This window comes from Urocampus carinirostris, chromosome 2 (assembly GCF_059441175.1).
Source record: "Urocampus carinirostris isolate Australia breed hairy pipefish chromosome 2, RoL_Ucar_1.0, whole genome shotgun sequence".
In the NCBI taxonomy this organism is placed as follows: Eukaryota; Metazoa; Chordata; class Actinopteri; order Syngnathiformes; family Syngnathidae; genus Urocampus; species Urocampus carinirostris.
In genome coordinates, this window is record NC_142350.1 from 61,954,343 (window position 1) to 61,974,983 (window position 20,641).

The 20,641-nt window shown below is 42.3% G+C and overlaps 1 protein-coding gene across 1 annotated transcript in view; it reads right to left on the reverse strand.

Annotated features, from left to right (window-relative positions):
- Nucleotides 1–9,068: 9,068 nt before the first annotated feature.
- efna3b (ephrin-A3b) overlaps nucleotides 9,069–20,641 on the reverse strand; it is a 194,234-nt gene continuing 182,661 nt past the window's right edge. The window contains exon 6 of the mRNA XM_088327433.1: nucleotides 9,069–12,850. Within this exon, the coding sequence (XP_088183559.1) occupies nucleotides 12,732–12,850 (119 nt within the window). The 3' untranslated portion in view covers nucleotides 9,069–12,731. The remainder of the gene's footprint in view (nucleotides 12,851–20,641) is intronic.

Consider the following 20,641-nt stretch of genomic DNA (forward strand, 5'->3'; position numbering starts at 1 on the left):
AGAAAAAAAGAGACAATGAGAGTTGCTTTGTTAGTACTGCCTTGCTTTGGTGACATCCAGTAGACATTTGAATGATTGAGATAGAGAGAGAGAGAGAGAGAGAGAGAGAGAGAGAGAGAGAGAGAGAGAGAGAGAGAGAGAGAGAGAGAGAGAGAGAGAGAGAGAGAGAGTGAGAGGAGCCACCTCATCCGACGTCTGCCCAATATTCGTTTGACTCGTCATTGCCAATGGAGTTGAATAGTATAGCCGTTTTTGTTGTTGCTTACTCTTTACTGGCCTTGTCCACTGTTCACGAGGGTTTACTACCGTCCGTCATGGTGTCGTCAGGTGATTAGGTCACGTTTCTGGAAAGAGTCAATAGACTGTCATTGCAAGAGATGTAAGGAATTATCGACAAGGAGGCGACAAACATGGTTATTGAGGCTTAGTAGAGCAGACTCAGCATCCAAAACGTATGTGAATGTGGGATTCTGTTCTGTACATGTTGTAAACGGTAGGTGATCAGGAACACAAAGTCATTTTAGAATGAATAATTGGGAACTTTGGTATTATTTCTTGAAGACTGTCTTTGAAGTAAACGGGTAAATTGTCAGGCCAGACAGTTGTTTTTTTTACCAAGTGCCAGCTTTACCATGAACAGTTTTTGGTGTTTCCTGAAGCGAGCTAACAACTATCCATACTTTCCTCAGATTATCTCCACATAATTCACAAACAGAAACGCTTATTTGTGTCATGATTACCGATGTGAATCACCTGTGCCCGCGCATTTGGCGCCAACCGCCGCGGGTGCTGATTGGCTCCCTTTCACTATTTGAAACCAGTCCTGTCCGTCCCCTGTTGTCAGTCCGTCTACGAACCTCAGTGAATACTAGGCAAGCCTTTTTTGACCCTGACTCCACCTGTCCCGTTTTTGTTCCCGTCTGTCCCCGGCTTTGACCCGTTTTTGATCCTGACCACGTCTGCTCTCCCGACCTCTTTTTGTCCCCGACTACGTCTACTCCCCCGTTCTGGCTTACGACACATTTCCGATCCCGACCACGTTTTTGCCCTCCTGTCCCGGCTATCGATCCATTTATTCCGTCCCTGACACCGCCATTGCTCGCTATGGAAGATCCTCTTCCGTGTTCGGATCACAATCTGAGTACGAGAGCGACTTGCTTCTTGCGCCCAGCGAACACTGGATCGTGACGTAATGCAATTGGGTCCTGTTTCTGTTCTGGTCCTGACAATTTCCATATCGTAATTACAATACAGCCTTAAACTTCCACTGAACTATTTTATTTTAACTTTTACCACACTTGCATTCAACAGGGAAAACGTCTGCCTTGATGACAACACAGACTTTTCCCTTCAACCTTTTCGTGGGATAACCCGAATTGATCCAACCTAACTTCGCTTGCCCCCAGGTAAATTAAATTCGAGACCATTGATGTAAACATACAGGGGTTCTAATTGTCATGATTACTGATGTGAGTCACCTAAGCCCACTCCTTTGGCGCCAACTGCTTCGGACGCTGATTGTCTCTCTTTTCCTATTTAAACCCACTCCTTTCTGTCACCTGTTGTCAGTCCGTCTGCGAACCTCAGTTTACTCTAGGCAAGATTTTCGACCCTGACTCACTCTTGTTTTTGCTGCCGTCTCTTTCCCGGCTTCGACCTGTTTTTTTATCTTGACCACGTCTACTCTCCTCTTCTGGCTTTTGACTCGTTGCTGATACGGACCACGTGTTTTGCTCTCCTGTCCTGGCTACTGACCCTTTATTTCCGTTCCCAACACCGCCATTGCTCGCTACGGAAGTGCCACTTCCGCGTTCAGAGCGACCTGCTTCCCACGCCCAGCGGTCACCGGAATGTATCATGATTGCTAACTCTGGTCACCTTGAGCAATCATGTGGGCGCCTTCTGATTGGCTGACGCTTCGTTCTTTAGCGCACTGCGCCCAGACTTCTTCGTCAGAGTATTACGATTGTAACTCTGTGTGACTCTCCTGATTGCCCGTTTTGCTAGAACTCTTTTTACCTGTTTTTGCCTGCCTCCGACCCGACCTGCTTCCGTCCCACGCTACGATCTTCTCTCCAGCCCCGGTAAACTCGACCTGCTTGACTTCCGCCCTCTGATTGGCCACCCGATCCGAAGCCTTCTTTCCGGCTCCGCTGTTGACGGCTGACAGCCATCCCGAAATAAAGAACTGAAACGAATGCTCTGGGGTTTCCTGGTATGTTCTGGTCTCTTGACAGAATGTGGGGGCAATCCTTTCCTTTCTTCCCAATAAAACTGAGAAACGTAACGCAAGTGGGTCCTGTTTCCGTTCTGGTACTGACACTAATGTAAATATGGGTAGGTACGCCCAGCGTTGGCTGCCAATACTCAAGTTGCTGGGATGCTGATCACGTGTTAAGAATTATATTAATATTCCACGAACACACACACACAGAATTAAAACAAAAAATATTAGGTCCTATCTGAAACTTATTAGCGAAGTTCTAAATGCTTGATGTCACTACCCTATCTCGCCTCATTTCACTCAGAAGACAAATGAGGAGATGAAGAACATGACAAGTGAACATAAAAGGGAAAAAATGTGAAAATAAAAGGGAAAAAAAACATTGCTAAGGCGGAACATTAACACGTCTGACTAAATCAAAACGCTCGAATGGCTTTTTTCCCTCCCTCTTACAAAAAACTCGTGTCAGTCATTAGTCATCATTATTCCGCCGTCTCTCCTTGAGGCACTTTTCGTTTTTTGGGGCATAAACCATTACTTGAATCAAAGGTAATGGGTCTAAATGATATGAGTGTAAGTTTTATATTTGACACAGAATTTTCTTCAAAAGCTTTCTTCATTTGCCATTCATGCTGTCTTTCTTCTGCCCTGCTTCTTTAGAGGGAAATATAATGACTGATGAATTTAAGAGCATATTATGTGTCATATGCTTTTTATGTGTCATTTTATTCTCACTTCCGCTCAATAACACAGCGTAGTGTGTAGCAACAAAAGGTTACATCCATTGCAGTAATATTGAAAAGCAAAATCGTTCCCATAATGCTCAATTCAACTCTTAAGGCAGTTCTAAACATGACTCTGGCTGCCATGTCTGAAGCAGGGTTGGGTAGGGTTACTTACTTTCAATTACTTTTGGATTACTCCAATACCAAATATATATAAACATATAAGCAGGTTAGCGTCTTACATGACTGCAATACAAGGCCGCTATTGGGAAATGTGAAGCACACTGTAAAGCGCTTTGGGAAGACATTGACTTGAAAAGCGCTATATAAATGCAGATCATTTCATTTTAAGGGGAAGAGGAGGCCCTGACACAATGCTTAGTCATTGCCGCTTCCATTCAATGTGAAAGAGTGAACGAGAGTGACGTGCTTTAATAGGAGGAGGACTATCAACTCCTCCCACCTCACCCCCTTCTTATGTGGCGCTCAGTTTATCAAGGAGGGAACTCGGCGCCGCGACATAAGTATATTCTCTTCTGTCACATTATACCAAAAGCGAGCGGTTGTTTGTACTACCTAAACACGGCTAATTGTGTGTGGTTTCGTGTATTTGTTGTAAAAGCCGTTGGATGCCGCTAGCTAAAGAATGTTGTTATTGTCAGAAGGTAGCTCATTCACTTTCATTAAAATGAACACAGACCATTTTTTTAACTGTTGTTTCCCAAAACTCTTCACAAACACTCATCAAATATCACATTTTCACTGTTTTTATTTTCAATATGTAACCGGTAGTGTTAACGAGCGAAATAAGCTGCGATGGCTGCATGTGGTTGAGAGCGGGTAATACAATCATACTGAATGCTTCGAAGTGGTTTCGCCGCAGTCCTATTCCGTGTAAATTGATTATGTAAGACATGGCTACACTTGTGGGTCATGTTTTGGTACATTCAGCTTCAGTGTGAAGAGTTCTGGATGAGTCTCCCAATAACTCCTTGCTATCATGCCAGCGACCACTTCGGTTTAATGGCGGGGGGGGGTATACTCTATACCTGTATACGTTTTTTTAAGCATTTTTGACGGGGGCGCCGCTACTTCGCGGATTTTCTGTTTTCGCGGGTGGTCTCGGTCCCCATTAACCGCGATAACCGAGGGAATACTGTACTCATTTTAAAGGGACAAAATTCAATTTTGTCCTTATAACAGCAGCACCGGATTTACAGCCGTAGGCTTAAACAGCTAATAAAAATAAACTAATTTATGTCTATTTCATACAATTTAAGCCTGGCGCTCACATAGCGCCAACCGCCTGGGGAATTTGGCCTTGATGCCTTTTAGTGCTGAACGCCAACTGCGCCGTGCCTCACAAACCTGGCGCTGTTTTCAGCTGTGTCATTTATTTCGGACCACGTGACCATTCAAGATGAGCACATATTTACTATTGCACTGAAAGAAAGACATGAATGAGGGCTCTGTCACGTAAAATATGAGACCTATACTTCTAGACAATAGTGCCAGAGAAACCATAGTGTGGATCATGGTACAGATTGCAAGACGTCTATCTGTGTTTTGTTATTGGTGGTAATGGAACAAATCGCTTGTTATTGTTCTTCGAGGACGAAATGAAACTTCAGCAACTTCACAATGACTCCAACAGTATGAAAAGTGATTATATTGTTTCTGATATGTAACTTCCACTGCTGGTCAATTCAGATGTATAACGTAAGGATCGTGTCACGGAAGGGAGCGGGAAACAGGAAATAAGGACCCATTCGTGTAGACGTACTCACAATTTATGAGGATGAGGAGGGTGCGCACACTCGATCCGGGGATCGATGTTCGCGGAGTGGATTAGAAATCCAAACAAAAGAAAAGTTGTCATAAACAAGCAAACGGATCAAACCAAAAACAAAACAGGATCAAACGCAGGCAAACCTACAGACTGGGCATTTCTCAGAGCCAAACAGAACTTGCAGAAATCTCACAGAAGGTTCACAAAAATCTGTCAGCTTTAACAAAGTTTAACAAACGCACAGTTAGAAGGGACGCGTTTAAGTACTCCAAAAAGCAATCAGTTCATGGGCCCAGCCGGTGTCCATGGGCGGGGCCATTAGGCCGCCGCGGCAACGGCACCAGAATCCAGCGCCACCCGGCTGGGACCGACTGGGCGCCATGGCAACCGTGCCCGACGTGACAGATTGAGTTTTGGGTAAAAAGTTGAAATATGGTGCGTACATGTTAAATAATAAATAAAGTACTCTCGAATCTCTGATTATGCTCCTGTTATTCTGTATTTAATGAATAATGTTGGGAGAAAAATCAACAAATTTTTCCTCGAGAAGGGCATCATAAATGTTTCCAGATGTTGTGATGGTGTTTTATTCTGTTTTTGAGCGCATGTGTTGTGAAAAACATTAGGTTGCCATTTTCCTCTGTGCTGCCACAAAAAAAAGTCAAGCCGTGCAAAAAAAGTACAGTCTTTCTGTGCGGAATTTGCGGTACCTTCAGCAAGTGTCACAGGCCCACCCACCGTCTTGCTAATACTATTGAGTTTGACAATGAAATTATCATAACTGCTAATGATTTGCTTACTTAAGATTTAAGAATAACTTTGTTCCTGTTTTACAAATAATGTCTTCTACTTAGTGGTTTAATTATTTCATTTTTTATGAGCTCGCAATGTGAGGGTCTGGTATCACTGGTTCCAATGGGCGGCACGCCAGCTGAGTTGGGCGGCACGACAGCTGGGTGGTTGGCCCATCGATTGCACTGTTCTGAGGTCATGGGTTCAAATAAATCTACCAGCCTTCTGTGCTGAGTTTGCATGTTCTCCCTGTGCCTGTTTCCTCTGGTTTTCGCCCATTCAGTGGAACCTCGTTTTTTGAACGCCTCTCAGTTCGAACAAATCGAAGTCCGACCAAAAATTTCGAGAAATTCTTGCTTCGCTGTTCGGTCAAAAAATCGGAGTTCGAACGCAAAGGTGGATGTTTCACATCACATTTTTTTACTCCTTTTAATTTTCTCAGGTGCAATTGCACCTCCAATACACTAGGGGACGTCCAAAATCAAACAAATGTGTAGCAAATGGGTCGAGTTACAGAATTTCACCACACCAATGAAGCTGCAGCCACCAGAGTCATCATGACTTTAATGACACTGTCATGAACCACTTGCGAAAAGTGCTAAAAAGAAGGCTGAAGCAAATGTCATTGGATAGATATTTTAAGAGAAAAGAACATCCTGTCATCCGTAACAAAGAGATTTGAACGTTTGAGCACCCCTCAGACAGAAGAGCACCCCGAAGGTTTTATGGAAGGGAACTCTCCTTCCAAACAATAATTTTCCTTCCTCCTCCATCCCTCTCACCGTGCATCTGCGCCTTCTGCTGACCACCACAAAGGTAAAAAATCCTATTCATAATTATTTTCTTTATCCTTATTTTTATTTTTACACGTTCATGTTAGCGTAATCTTTCGTACGGACGATTACGCTAACGCGAACGTACAATTAGCCTGGGTTACATTTATGTTATGTGTGTCTTAAAGGTAAACAAAGGTAAACATTCAGGGTGTTGGAACAGATTAAAACGATTTACATTATTTGGGGCGGCAGTAGCTCGGGAGGTAGAGCGCTCTTCTTGGGATCAAGGGATCCTAGTTCGAATCCCGGCTCGTCCGTGTTACATGTTGAAGTGTCCTTGGGTAAGACACTGAACCCCTAATACCCCCAATAAGTAGGTTAGCGCATTACATGGCTGCAAGGCCGCTATTGGGAAATGTGGAGCACATTGTAAAGCGCTTTGGGAAGTCATTGACTTGAAAAGCGCTATATAAATGCAGATCATTTCATTTCATAATGGGAAAAATGATTTCTGTGTTCGAACAAATCACTTTTCGAACAGGGTTCTGGAACGGATTATGGTCGAGAACCGAGCTTCCACTGTATTCCAAAAACATGGTTTTTAGGTTATTTGGCCAGTCCAAATTGTCCCTAGGTGTAAATTAGCAGGTGAGTCGTCTGTCTCTGTGTGCCCTGCAATTGACTGGCAACCAGTTCAGGGTGTCCCCTGCCTACTGACCGAAGTCGGGATGGGCTCCAGCGCCCCCGCGACCCTACTGAGGATAAGCAGTGCAGATAATGGATGGACGGATGGTTGCAATCACCCCACATCTGTCCTTAATTAGTCTGACCCTTCATAAGGACATTTTGAACAAGTGTCTGGTGATTTTTAATATTCCACCGTCAAAATCAACTTTTTTTTAGTGTCAGCCTGATTTGTGAGGTTTGGTTTTTGCTTCCATTTCTGACAGTTTTATTATTGTTTTTGTCCATTTGTTACTTCGATGATGATTTTCTTATTACATTCCATCTTGTTTTGAGCATCTTGCCTTTTCCTGCTTCCTGTGTTTGGGTCCACTGCAAAATATACCCATAATAGACAAGACATATTTACGTGTTAGACACTCTTACCTGCAATCAATGTGTTGAAAAAAAACGACGGACCATTTTAATCACTCACATGCTGAGCAGGTGAAGGAAACTCTTACCCGCCGAGTAATCCGAGCAAAGGGAAATTGTCAATTTGAAAAAAAAGGAAAAAAAATCCAATCTAACAACATTATCTACACAGCACGCATACGCTCTCGCTGCAGCATCTCCAGCTGTCGTCCCCGATTGTATTACTTCTATTTTTTTGTCACATCATCACTGACAAAATGGGATGGTGTGGATGTGTTAGTGGCAGGGTTGGGTAGGGTCACTTTAACTTGATTACTTTCAATTACTTTTGGATTACTCCAATACCAAATATGCAAATAAAAGACAAAAGAAACTAAATGTGAATACAGTTATGACTCACAACACGTGGTAAGCTTTCTCTCCTGGCTTTGATCTCTTTGATCTCCGGCAAAACTAACATAAAATGCGACAGACACAAAATGAAAATAAATCCAAACAGCTTGCCAACATCATTTTTGCCGTTCCATGTATTCCGTTACTCCCCAAGCCTGCACAAAATTTAGTACCGTATTTTCCTCACTATAAGGCGCACCTAAAAGCCTTTATTTTTTTCAAAAACTGACCATGCGCCTTATAATACAGTGCGCCTTATACATGGATCAATATTAAGTCGCAAGGTCTCGCAACAAAGGAAAGCAGCCGCCGACTAGATTTTTCCTCGTAGGCGATGTGGTCCGCGGTGTATGCTGGGATACATATGCCGGCGTTTCATTTCCCAGCCAATGTGTCAATCATCATTTGAATCGATCACTATTGGCTATCTCGATGTTTCTGTGATGGGTCTTTTTTTAAATTAAACTCAATTCCAAGTGTTTATTGTCATATGCACAGTAAAGTTGCGAACAAAAAAGAAAATAGAAACTAAGGAATGGTTGGCATTTCTTGAATCCCAAGACTTTAACCTTCCGAATGATATTTGGAACGATGCATTTGAGTGAGATCGTACGGACACCGCATCCGCACGTGTCTACGACACGTATTTGCTTCTTTGCAAGATTTGGGAAGGGGGTAATAAGTTTGACTGAATCATCTGACTGTTTTGTCGACGTTCCCATTGTAGCGCCTTATAATCCGGTGCGCCTTATGCATGGAAGATATAGGACCAAAAACTATTTTTTGGGGGTCCGCCCTATAACCCGGTGCGCCCTATAGTGCGGAAAATACGGTAATTTTATTCATATTCAGTTTCTTTTGTCTTTTATTAGCATGTTTGGTATTGGAGTAATCCAAAAGTAATTGAAAGTAATCCAGTTAAAGTAACCCTACCCAACCCTGGTTAGTGGAGATGAACAAAAGAGACGGAAGCCGGTCTTGTTAAAAGTAGGATTTGTATTATTTTGTCATCACGCTCATGGTTAGAACCTTATGCTTCGTTTGATCGCTTTACATCGAAAGTCATTCCAGTCGAAAGGTAAACATGATTGTAACTGTTGTTTCCAACACTAGTAAATGCTTCTGTTGCGTCGCCGGACGGCGTCACGTACACTCCCGCACGCGTACACATAAACTTACGTTCTTTTGTGTCCTAATTCTTAAGTGCAAGAATGATTGACCCCTTTCTGCCCTCATCCCCGCCCGCCACCCTTTCCCACCCCAACCCTCATCGTAGCCATATATACACTGTATTACACTCTGTATCCTAATATGAGCTGAACAATACACTTCATTTTGTGAATACAAAAATCATATGAACATTTGCGTACAAAGGCCACATTCTTTTAAAAGCAGACCACGATGGAATAAAAAAAAACGTGAAAAATAAAAAATCACACATGGAGGAACTAAAATTGAGTCTGACAATCATCAACTACAAGAAAAGTTTCACAAAGAGAGACCAGAAAAAGGAAGGGGGGGATTTTAAGGCCAGTTTGGACTCTTTAGCACTTTTTAGCTTCGATTACAAATTTAACATGAAAATATTTTATTAGAATGATCCGCTCCCGTGAAATATATCAATTTCTTTTCATTTGAACCCAATGTATTTCAAGACCTTGATGTTGCATGCAATATTTTTTCTGAATTTCGCTTTGAAAGTGCTGTAAATAAGATTCCGTAACGTTTCTTATCAACAAAGCGAACTAATATTGATGATAAAGCCATAATAATAATAATAATAATTTCCTTTGTATTGTCATTCTTTGTAACAATGTACACAGAACGAAATGTCGATACACCTGACCCGTTGTAGCGAGCCGATGCAGCCGCAGCCAACAGAGGGCGCCGCCATTTTACCAATGTTATAAGTCTTAGGTATGACTCGGCCGAGGCGCGAACCAGCGACCTCCCAGTCTCAGAGCGGGCGCCCTACCATCTAGGCTACTGAGCTGGTAAACAGTGATCCTTGGATTTAAAGGGACAGTGTGTATTATATTACCATTTCATATCGCTGTATTGTGTCATGCAACCATTTTTGGCTGCTAAAAAGCACAAAAAAATACAAAATACAGAAAAAGTGAACACTTTCACTGTATACTTCTCACTTTTTTGTCTAGCTTTTTAATTTTTTAATTTTTTTTTTTTAGCTTTTTTGGGTTATCCGTAGCAGCAAAATGGCGGACATTTATGTCAGCTCCTATTAGGTGAGCTACAGTTATGCCAAATGGGCGCGCAAATGGGGGTGGCAGTGGCTCAGGAGGTAGAGCGCTCGTCTTGGGATCAAGAGATCGCAGTTCGATTCCCGGCTCCTCCGTGTTACATGTCGAAGTGTCCTTGGGTAAGACACTGAACCCCTAATACCCCCAATAAGCAGGTTAGCGCCTTACATGGCTGCACGGCCGCTATTGGGAAGTGTAAAGCACACTGTAAAGCGCTTTGGAAAGTCTTGACTTGAAAAGCGCTATATAAATGCAGATCATTTCATTTTCATTTCAAATTTTCCACCTACGAGTATTTAAATATATGCACGTTTGTGTGATAGTTATTCCTTCTCTTTATTTAAAATAATATTGTTGTTTTTTTCTTTAATAAATGAAGTTTTTTTACCACTTAGAGGCACTAAATAATACACACTGTTCCTTTAAGGACTCAAATGTATTAATTGAGTTAAAAATGTTACTGCTATTATTATTATTGGTTAAAGAATGAATTTTGTCATTGTCAAATGATTGAACTTAAAGAATTATTTGTTATTTCAGTGTGTTACGGGTTGTAAAAGAAGAGAGAGAAAAAAAGCTTCAATTACTCATTAAAAATGACTTAACACAATTAGAAACTGGAATCCAGCCAGCACAGATTTTGAATGGAAGATAAGGATAAGTTGGTCAATTTTCTTCTGGTACAAATAAAGGTCGTAAAGATGGTTGAAAAGCTCTGAAATCGATTATGGAATGAATCTTCTATTAGAACGATAATAGCCACATTTCAATCATGAGATAGTTACATTCAATTTTCATTGTTCACGGTGGGAAACCTCTAATTCCAAATAAAACAGCAAAGAATACCCCATGTTAAAAAAACGTTCAATCAAAATGACATACTGACGCTCCCCTACTCACGACCATTCGACTTACGAAAAACGGTAGATACGACCATTTTTTTGGGGGATGTCGAAAAATATCTGGACATTGATGTAATTTAGATTTTGTATTGTGTGCACCTTTTTCCGAGTACAGGACATTACTGTAGTGCTTCTTTCCGCCGCTAACGGCGTGTGTTGGAGCTGTGAAAGGATCCATCCCGAAGAAGAAATCCGCTTTCTCTTCCTAGTTTGTGTGTAAACATTCTATACTGTATCTCCAGCGCGCTAAGAACGATGATATTTTTATCGTTTAATATCTCATGCATCCATTCGATATCGTTGGTGTAAAGTGTACAGAAGAGGCGAGCCGTTTCATTTGAAATGAAAGTGGAATAAGAAAGCTTGATGCGGTTGAGAAAATGGTCAGAACGCTTTTTTTCGTCCACTTTCTACCACGGAGGAGGAACTCTTGAAGCCCATCTTCCAAAAGTAAGTTAAACTTAGCTTTATTTATCTTTATAGAGCATATTGTTTTATACAAGCCTTAAACATACAAAATATAGCACTGAAGCAACTTACGAACAAATTCCACTAACGATTGACCGGAACCTATCTCGTTTAGTAGGGCAGCGTCTGTATTTGCAAAATGCGACCTTAACGTTTGAGAATCAGCACAAGTTAAATCATGGCTACATCGTATTCCACCGCCGTGGCCAAAGACACATTACAGAAACATAACAATAATAATAATAATAATAAGGATAATAATGACCAAAAAAAAAAAGTCAAATCAAAGCTACACAGAAGGACACTGAGTTTCAAGTTTGTAGAAAATAACCCACTTTCATTACATTTCAAAACATTTAAGTGTTCGTTCGCGTTTCCGGGTATAACATTTACACGCGCGCCCGAACGCATCACGCGGATTGCAAGCGGAGAGTCTTTCAGGGCATCCTAATCGGAGTCCATGTCTATAACGCTTGGCTGAATGGGGGGGCTGTATGGGTGGGGGGTATTTCTTGTTGAAATAAGGTGCTAGTTTCCATGGTTACTCTTTCCATGGTCAGCAATCGGTATAACAAGTATCGTTGTGGTTGACTTTTGGCTGGCCTTTCACTTTATCCTTGGATTTTTTTTTTTTAATTCAATTTTGAAATCGCGATTCGGATTTGTTGTCAGGATCTTATGAACTGCTCACAAACTCACCTGTGATAAAAAGACGCCAAAACACTCTCTTATCCTTCCTGGGTTGTGTTGACATGCAGGGATGCTCCGCCGCGTCAGGGCACGAGTGTGCTTCTTAACCTCGGACATGTAAATGCTTTTTCGAATGGACCCCCAGTTTAGTGAGAGTGGCGATGCCGGATAAAACCAGGAGTCCCATGTTCATGAACTATCTTCTGCTTGGGAAACAAACATGTCCTTTGTGTCTCCATAGTTTGAAAAAAAGAGGAAGAAATCCAATCCATTATGTTCACTTGAGTTCAATTTCTCCCGTGGAGTGAAACTATGGCAACAAAGCAACAGGAAGTGAAGCGGCCAATCAAATGCAAGGGGGGGATTTTATGATGCGTTTCCTACCCTTTTCTATTTTTACATTTCTTTCATAAATTCAGTCCGATGTTGCCACTTTTATAAATGCTTTCTGTGGCGTGCATGAATCAACACACACACGCAAACTCACAAAGACGTAACGTACATACACGCAGAAACACACACACACGACTGCATCTTCAGTGTCCCGCCGGCCGCTGTACCGTCCACCGTCTGAAGGCTGGTTGGCATGGTAACGCGGATGCCACGGCCGTTGCTAGGAGACGAAGAGCGCGGCCAGCAGCATCACGGTGACGGTGAGCAGGAGGCGGTCCCGGGACGGGCTGCTGCCGCTTACGCTCTTCTCCAGCTTCGGGACAGAAGGGTCAAATTCGTCTAGGGGAGAAAAAAACAATGACTTTGAATAAAAAACTCAACAATTTATACGTATATTTCAAAAATATATTAAGACGTTTTACGATAAGAAAATTAAAACCACTAAACCAAACGGCGAACGACAGTAAAACTAAACAAAATGGTACCGAAAGGAAAATCATATTCTGCAAAAAGTGAAATAATTGGCCAAAAAGCAGAAAATAAGGTTCTAAACCTTGTAAGCTATTGGCAAGAAGCTGAAATGACGTCTGATATGAGGGAGGTGGACGGAGAAAGTCGTGTCTCTTTTACCCCAACACTCAGGATGAAATTTTTTTGGGATTTTGTGTTTTGGAGTTAAACTGATAATACGGTAAGCATTTTCTTTATCTAAATAATTACTTGAATAAAAATAAGTGCATGCTGTGTATATTATTTGGAGCTTCCTCGTGGTAATACATACACAAAAAAACGGCGAGAGAGAGAGAGAGAGAGTCATGATTACCGATATGCTTCACCTGTGCCCGCTCCTTTGGCGCCAACTGCTTCTGACTCTAAATGGCTCTCTGTCCCTATTTGAACCCATTCCTATCTGCCCCCTGTTGTCAGTCCGTCTGCGAACCTCTGTTTACTCTAGGCAAGCTTTTCGACCCTGACTCACTCCTGTTTTTTCTCCCGTCTGTTTCCCGGTTTCGACCCGTTTTTGATCTTGACCGCGTCTACTCTCCTCTCCTGGCTTTCGACTCGTTGCTGATCCCGACCACGTTTTTTTCTCTCCTGTCCCGGTTACGGACCCGTTTTTTCCGTTCCCGACACCGCCATCGCTCGCCACAGAAGTGCCACTTCCGTGTTCTGAGCGACCTGCTTCCCGCGACCAGCGATCACCGGATCATGTGTGCAACCCTTTCCTTTCTTCCCAATAAAACTGAGAGAAACGTAACGCAAGTGGGTCCTGTCTCCGTTCTCGTCCTGACAGAGAGAAGCCCAAATGGCCCGACTTAATGATTTACATTTTAAGCCTGAATTTCGGGCTGGGTTCTGGCCTAGGCAATGTTCCTTGTAATTTTCCACGCGTCTGAGCGTTCACACAAAGTCAGTGAGCAACGCTTGAAACAACAGTGAGCAACCATAATCCCAAGTGTGGCAAGATAATTAATTATCAAAATGTCCTAAACTTGACATCAAGTTACATTTTGCTGAGTTTCCGGCAATGCAAAATAATTTTTCTCCTTTGAATGAATTGACCCATGTACTATTGCAAAGGTTGTACAGCCTACAAACGTCGTTTGTTCTTACAATTCTTTCACAAGATATCCATTTCTTTTTTTTCCTGATATATTTTCTCGCATAATATTAACATTTTGGGGGGCTTATTTAGTCGGTTGTAAGATACAGAACTGTACTTAATCACAATTTTAGTGGAAGTACAATGTTGGCAACGAGATTCACTTGATATCATTGGAAATTATTGGAATGCAACACAAACTTTTTCTTCTTTTTTCGTTTTTTTTTTCAACTTTTTTTAAAAATTCCTTTAAAAAAATCTCATTGTGTTTAATTTTTCCGAGCTGTTACTTTTTTGTTGTTGTTTTCTATTTACTTTTTTCCTACATTCCTTTCTTTTCTTTTTTTCTGGCTTTTTCCTAATTTTTCCCTTCTTTTTTTGTCTTCCTTTTGTTTCTTTTTTCTCAGCTTTTCACTACTTTTTCTTTTTGGTATTTTTTTCTTTTTTGTTCTATTCCCCCCTCATTTTTTGTCATTTTGTGCATAATTCTTCTTAATATTTGGTCATGTTGGGATTAAAGAAGCAAAAACAACCTGAAGAGCCGCTTAGGACCCGAAAGAGCCGGTTCCTTTTAGTGAACCGAGCCGAAGAAGCCGGTTCTCGACATACTCTACTAACTTTACTCAACTTCGTTCGACTTCAAAATACGGCATTTCGGACACAACGCCAGGGGAACCCGTGTATTTTTACCTTCATGCACTGTAACTTTGACTTAAGTCGCTTCTTAATTAGTAATTTTGAGCCCTCATTTTTGTGTGCTGGCTCGATTTTCTTGTGCGCTGAAAATGTGCAAACAGTGCGCAATTGCGCACGCGCGCAGCTTAGAGGGAGCACTGGGCCCAGGCCCAAGATTTTACCTAAAATCTGCGCCATGCCATGTTTCTTTACACAATGCTTGCGTATTTTTTTTGCACATGAGTCTGAGGTGTCGAGCGGGAAGAAAAACATGTATTTTATTGTACATTGAATATTTTTAACACAACACTTTGTGTTGCATTATTTGTCTGAAAAGCGCTGTACAAATAAAATTGCATGAAAAGTAAGTAAGGTTCAGGTGTTCCTTTTGGGAATGAAGCAGACAGCTGTCTGAGTGACACAGGCAGCACGCGTCAGCTGTTATTATAGAGCTCCTATTGTTCGGCAATAGCACACACACACACAAAAACCCCAAAAACACACCCAGCGAGTGATGTCATCGGAATAGTGCTGCACAGACGATTTTGTCTCGCCGTATTCCGTGACGCGCCGCCCGACACACCTTTTGACCGGACCGACTAACAAGACGGAGCAGCAGACGATTTGTTATTCATGTTTAATGGGCCTCAAATAAAATAGGCCCGTTCTATACTTGTCTGGCAGCTGCAATATAATGACAGGCCAACACCTGCTCTTTTTTTAAACAGCGATTCCCGTCTCAGACTTCTATGATCCGGAAAGTGTTAAATGGGGCAAAGTATGGCCAGTGTTATGCCGAGAAATGCATCCCTGCCGAGATTTGCATCACCTAGCTAGTATAACCACTTGTACCTCGTTTTATCTCACTTTTATATCACTTTTCGGGAATGTAATGGCGAATATATAACCAAAACCACTTCGTCTTGCATTGGTTGGGAATGTACCGTATTTTACGCACTATAAGGCGCACCGGGTTATAGGGCGCACCCCCAAAAAATAGTTTTTGGTCCTATATTTTCCATACACAAGGCGCACCGGATTATAAGGCGCTACAATGGGAACGTCGACAAAATAGTCAGATGGTTCAGTCAAACTTATTACACCCTTAACATTCCGAAAGCTTGCAAAGAAGCAAATACGTGTCGTAGACACGTGCGGATGCGGTGTCCGTACGATGTCACTAAACAAACATTTCTTATCTTCCATTTTATTTTTTTCCGGCAACTATGTGGACAGCAAAGTAAGAATTTTATTGTGCAGGGAAACGGGGTTCTTTACTGTGCATATGACAATGAACACTTTGAATTGAATTTAGTTTAAAAATAGACTCATCACAGAAACATCAAGATCGTTCTAAAACAAGATACCGGGAAAATATAAAGCCGCATAGCTCACCTAAGTTCTCTGGCAGCCATCACGTTCAATAATGATACGTAACCATGGTCTTCTTACAACAGTGAGTGTAGTAAATCCAGGAGAGTAAGATATTTACAAATACAGAATAGTAAAAAATGTTTTCTCTATGCCGTAGTGCAACCCAACCTGTGATTCACATTCATCTTTTTCGGCCAATTGCAGGCTTTGTTTCGCCCCTTTAGCCTATGCGAGCCTGTAAATGATAAAAAGGATCCGCCCCCTTTACCTCAGAATAACTTTAGCCAATAGTGACTGATTCAAATGATGATTGACACATTGGTTAGGAAATGAAACGCCGGTATATAAATCCCAGCATACACTGCGGACTACTTCGCCTTTGGGGGAAAATGGTAAAATATTTACAAATACACAATAGTAAAAAATGTTTTCTCTATGCCGTGGTGCACCCAACATGTGATTCACATTCATCTTTTTGGCCAATTGCAGGCTTTGTTTCGCCCCTTTAGCCTATGCGAGCCTGTAAATGATAAAAAGGATCCGCCCCCTTGACCTCCGAATAACTTTAGCCAATAGTGATCGATTCAAATGATGATTGACACATTTGCTGGGAAATGAAACGCCGGTATATAAATCCCAGCATACACCGCGGACTACTTCGCCTTCGGGGGAAATCTAGTCGGCGGCTGCTTGCCTAAGTTGCAAGACTTTGCACCTTAATATTGATCCATAGATAAGGCGCACTGTATTATAAGGCGCATGGTCAGCTTTTGAAAAAAATAAAGGCTTTTTGGTGCGCCTTATAGTGCGGAAAATACGGTAATACAATTTAAACCATTCTGTCTTTGTCCTTGTTGTGAATGTAATCGAACGGTAATGCACACAGTATATAAATCACTTATGAGCAGGTAACATGTTAATTTTGCCTTTTTCTACTCAAATCGCTCGTATTAAAACTGTTATACACTCTACCGTAAAGCTTATTTCAGCATAATAAGCTTTATGGTAGAGTGCATAACAGTTCTCAAAAGTGAAGACTAGGCAAGCCTGACTCCCACCAGTCCCGTTCTTTGCTCCCGTCTGTCCTTGGCTTCGACCCGTTTTTGATCCTGACCAGGTCTGCTCTCCCGTCCCGGCTTTCGACCTCTTTTTGTCCCCGACTACGTCTTCTCTCCTATGCTGGCCTACGACTCACTTCCGACCTAACCACATTTTTGCTCTCCTGTCCCGGCTACCGACCCGCTTTTTCCGTCCCTGTCACCTCCACCGCTCGCCACGGACGATGCACTTACGCGTACCCGAGCGACTTGCCTCCCGCGTCCAGCGAACACCGCATCGTGGGCGCAGCCCTTTCTCTTTCCTTCAATAAAACTTTTGAGAAACACAACGCTAGTGGGTCCTGTTTCCATTCTGGTCCTGACAGATTTAAGACATTTTAATGCCAATTGAGGCCATATTCCTGAAATAATAAGTTCAATGCCTTTTAGGACTTCTTAGGGATTTGCGGGTACTCGGTTATAAAGTAGTTAATCTATTTTTGATTATTATTTAAATCAGTATTGTCTTTTTTAATGAATAAACCTTTTATTACCACTAGGAAGCTACAAATAATATACACTGTCCCTTAAAGTGTCTGTGGGAGTGTCATGATTACCGATATGCATCACCTGTGCCCGCTCCTTTGGCGCCAACTGCCTCGGACTCTGATTGGCTCCCTGTCCCTATTTAAACCCACTCCTGTCTGTCCCCTTTTGTCAGTCTGTCTGCAAACCTCATTTCACACTAGGCAAGCCTTTTTCGAACCTGACTGCCACCTGTTTTTTGCTCCCGTCTGTCCCCCGGCTTCAACTCGTTTTTGATCCTGACCACGACTTCTCTCCTTGTTAATGAGTCGTTTCCGACCCCGACCGCTTTTTTGCTCTCCTGTCCCGGCTACCGACCCGTGTTTTCCGTTCCCACTTCCGCCTTCAGAGCGACCTGCTTCCCGCACCCAGCGATCACCGGACCGTGGGTGCAACCCTTTCCTTTCTTCCAATAAAACTGAGAGAAACACAACGTAAGTGGGTCCTGTCTCCGTTCTGGTCCTGACAGGGAGGTCTTTCTTGGCTCTTTGAATTAAAATGGTTCCCGATTCCTGATTTTCACCATCAAAAAATGTTCTTGCCCACTGTTCTTATCCACTGAGTTCGTAAGCAAGCAAAACACTATGGAAAATAATGTATTTTTCAAGTAAGCATCTCACACACGTTTCTTTTGTCTTTTATTAGCATATTTGGTATTGGAGTAATCCAAAAGTAATTAAAAGTAATCCAGTTAAAGTAACCCTACCCAACCCTGTATATAAACACGTAATTAGAAGCCGAAAGACTTGAAGCGAAGCAAACCGGTCGATTGTGTCTGACAGGTTCAGACAGCCAAGGCGCCGCTGTCACGCCGACAAGGACCGAAGACATATAACTTGTCTTCATGAGTGCCTGAAACGTGCGACTCAGGACAAAATGATTCATGACCAGGATTTATTTCGAGTGACGTTCTCAACGTCGAGCGAAAATAGAAATCGGACACGTGGTAAAATCATTTACGGTGTATTTTTGCATATAAGCCAAATTCATGACTTGAATGAAAACGCCCTGTCCCCAAGCTTCCCTCTAACCCAATCTCTTCTTTCAATTCAGTCAATCGATGTAATCCCAATTGTGCTTGAGAGGGAGCACATCTCATTCGATATTGATTTAGTGTTTTATTGCCTTTTCCCATAATAATGTCTCTGGAGAAAGTGACAAGGGGAAAGAGAAAACGGTGACAAAGATCCAGGAGAAGAAGAAAAAATAATTGTGAAACACGAAAATGGTGTACGATTGTCGAAACTATGCTTAAAGGAACAGTAAATAGTTTAAAATTGTTTTGTTTACATCTTTATTACCAGTATATTAAGCTGTCTTGTATACAAATTTGAATAATTATGGATGTTTAGGTACACATTTTATTAAGATTTGTGGTACATATTTATTTTAGTATGTGGCTATTTTAAAACAGTTTTGGGTGGTTGGTTGATATGAGCTGTAGAATTATATGTGAGTAAACAAGGTAGGTAAAACAATAACGGAAATTGAGAATGATTTGGACCATTTTGATACATCTTGATTTATTGGTTGGAGCGAAATGTTATTTTACAGTGATTATTGGAGACTGTTTTAAACAAACGACACAATTTTATGGAGTTGTGAAAATAAGAGAAGACATCGATTTTTTGCAAGGGTTGTTTTGTCCCGATTCTGTCACTTGCCCGCTAATTGCTCTCACCTGCCCCAGCTGCCACCCGTTTCCTAATTATCCCTCTCCCCATTTAAGCACTTCATCCTCGGAACACTCTTTGGCAGTACGTCAGCGAACCTCTGTACATGCTGGGCAAGCACTTTTTGACCCTGGCTCCCATTTTGATTCCGATCTGTCCCTGCATACTGCCCGATTTCGTACCCTGTTTCCTGTATTGATCCCCTGTCCCTGGCTTCCCGATCACCTCCGGTTACCTGACTTGCTTCCAATCCCTGACCACGCTTCATTCCCCTGTCCTGGCTACCCGTCTTGCTTCCGATCCCCGACCACACTTTGTTCTCCTGTCCCGGCTACCCGACTTGCTTTCGATCTACGGCCACGCTTCGTTCTTCTGTCCCGGCTACCCGACTTGCCCCCTGTCACTGCTCCTCCTGCCCAGCAAGCACCAGATCACTGTCTTTTCCTCTCGCCCTGACTTCCCCGATCCCTTAATAGAGCATTGTGTGAAACTTACGCGTGTGGGTCCACTGCTTGTTCTGGTCGTGACATTTTTGTTTTATAGAGAAAAAAACACAATCATTTTGCACTAAACTATCCAATTTGGGGGAAAGTTTTAAACATGTTTCCCAAGTTATTTAGAAAACAACCCAATTTTGTATGATATTTGGGTAAATTTGTACTATACAACCCATTGTGGAGGTTATTTAATTAAAAAATTCAAATTTGGGTGGATGTCTTGCAAAAATGTGATCACATGTTAACAATTGTTGGTTACTAGAAGTATCCAAATAGCCCAAATGTGTGTTCTTGTTTATGTCACGTTCAGAAAAAAGGGTTTCTCACAAGTTTATTGAGATAAAGAGGAAAGGCAGCGCCCACGATCCGGTGCTCGCTGGACGTGGGAAGCAAGCCACTCACAGAATCGGAATGTGTTCCGAATGCGGAAGTGGATCTTCCGGAGCGGGAGATCGTGGTGTCGAGGACGTAAAAACAGGTCGATAGCCGGGACAGGAGAGCAAAAACGAGGTCGGGATCAGAAACGGGTCGTAAGCGGGGACGGGAGAGCAAAACGTGGTCGGGGTCAAAAAACAGGTCGTAGCTGGAGAAAAATGGGGAAATCAGGAATGGACCTGTGCAAAAAACGGGACCGACGGTAGTCAGAGTCAAAGTGCTTGCCTTGTAGAAACAGAGGTTCGCTGACG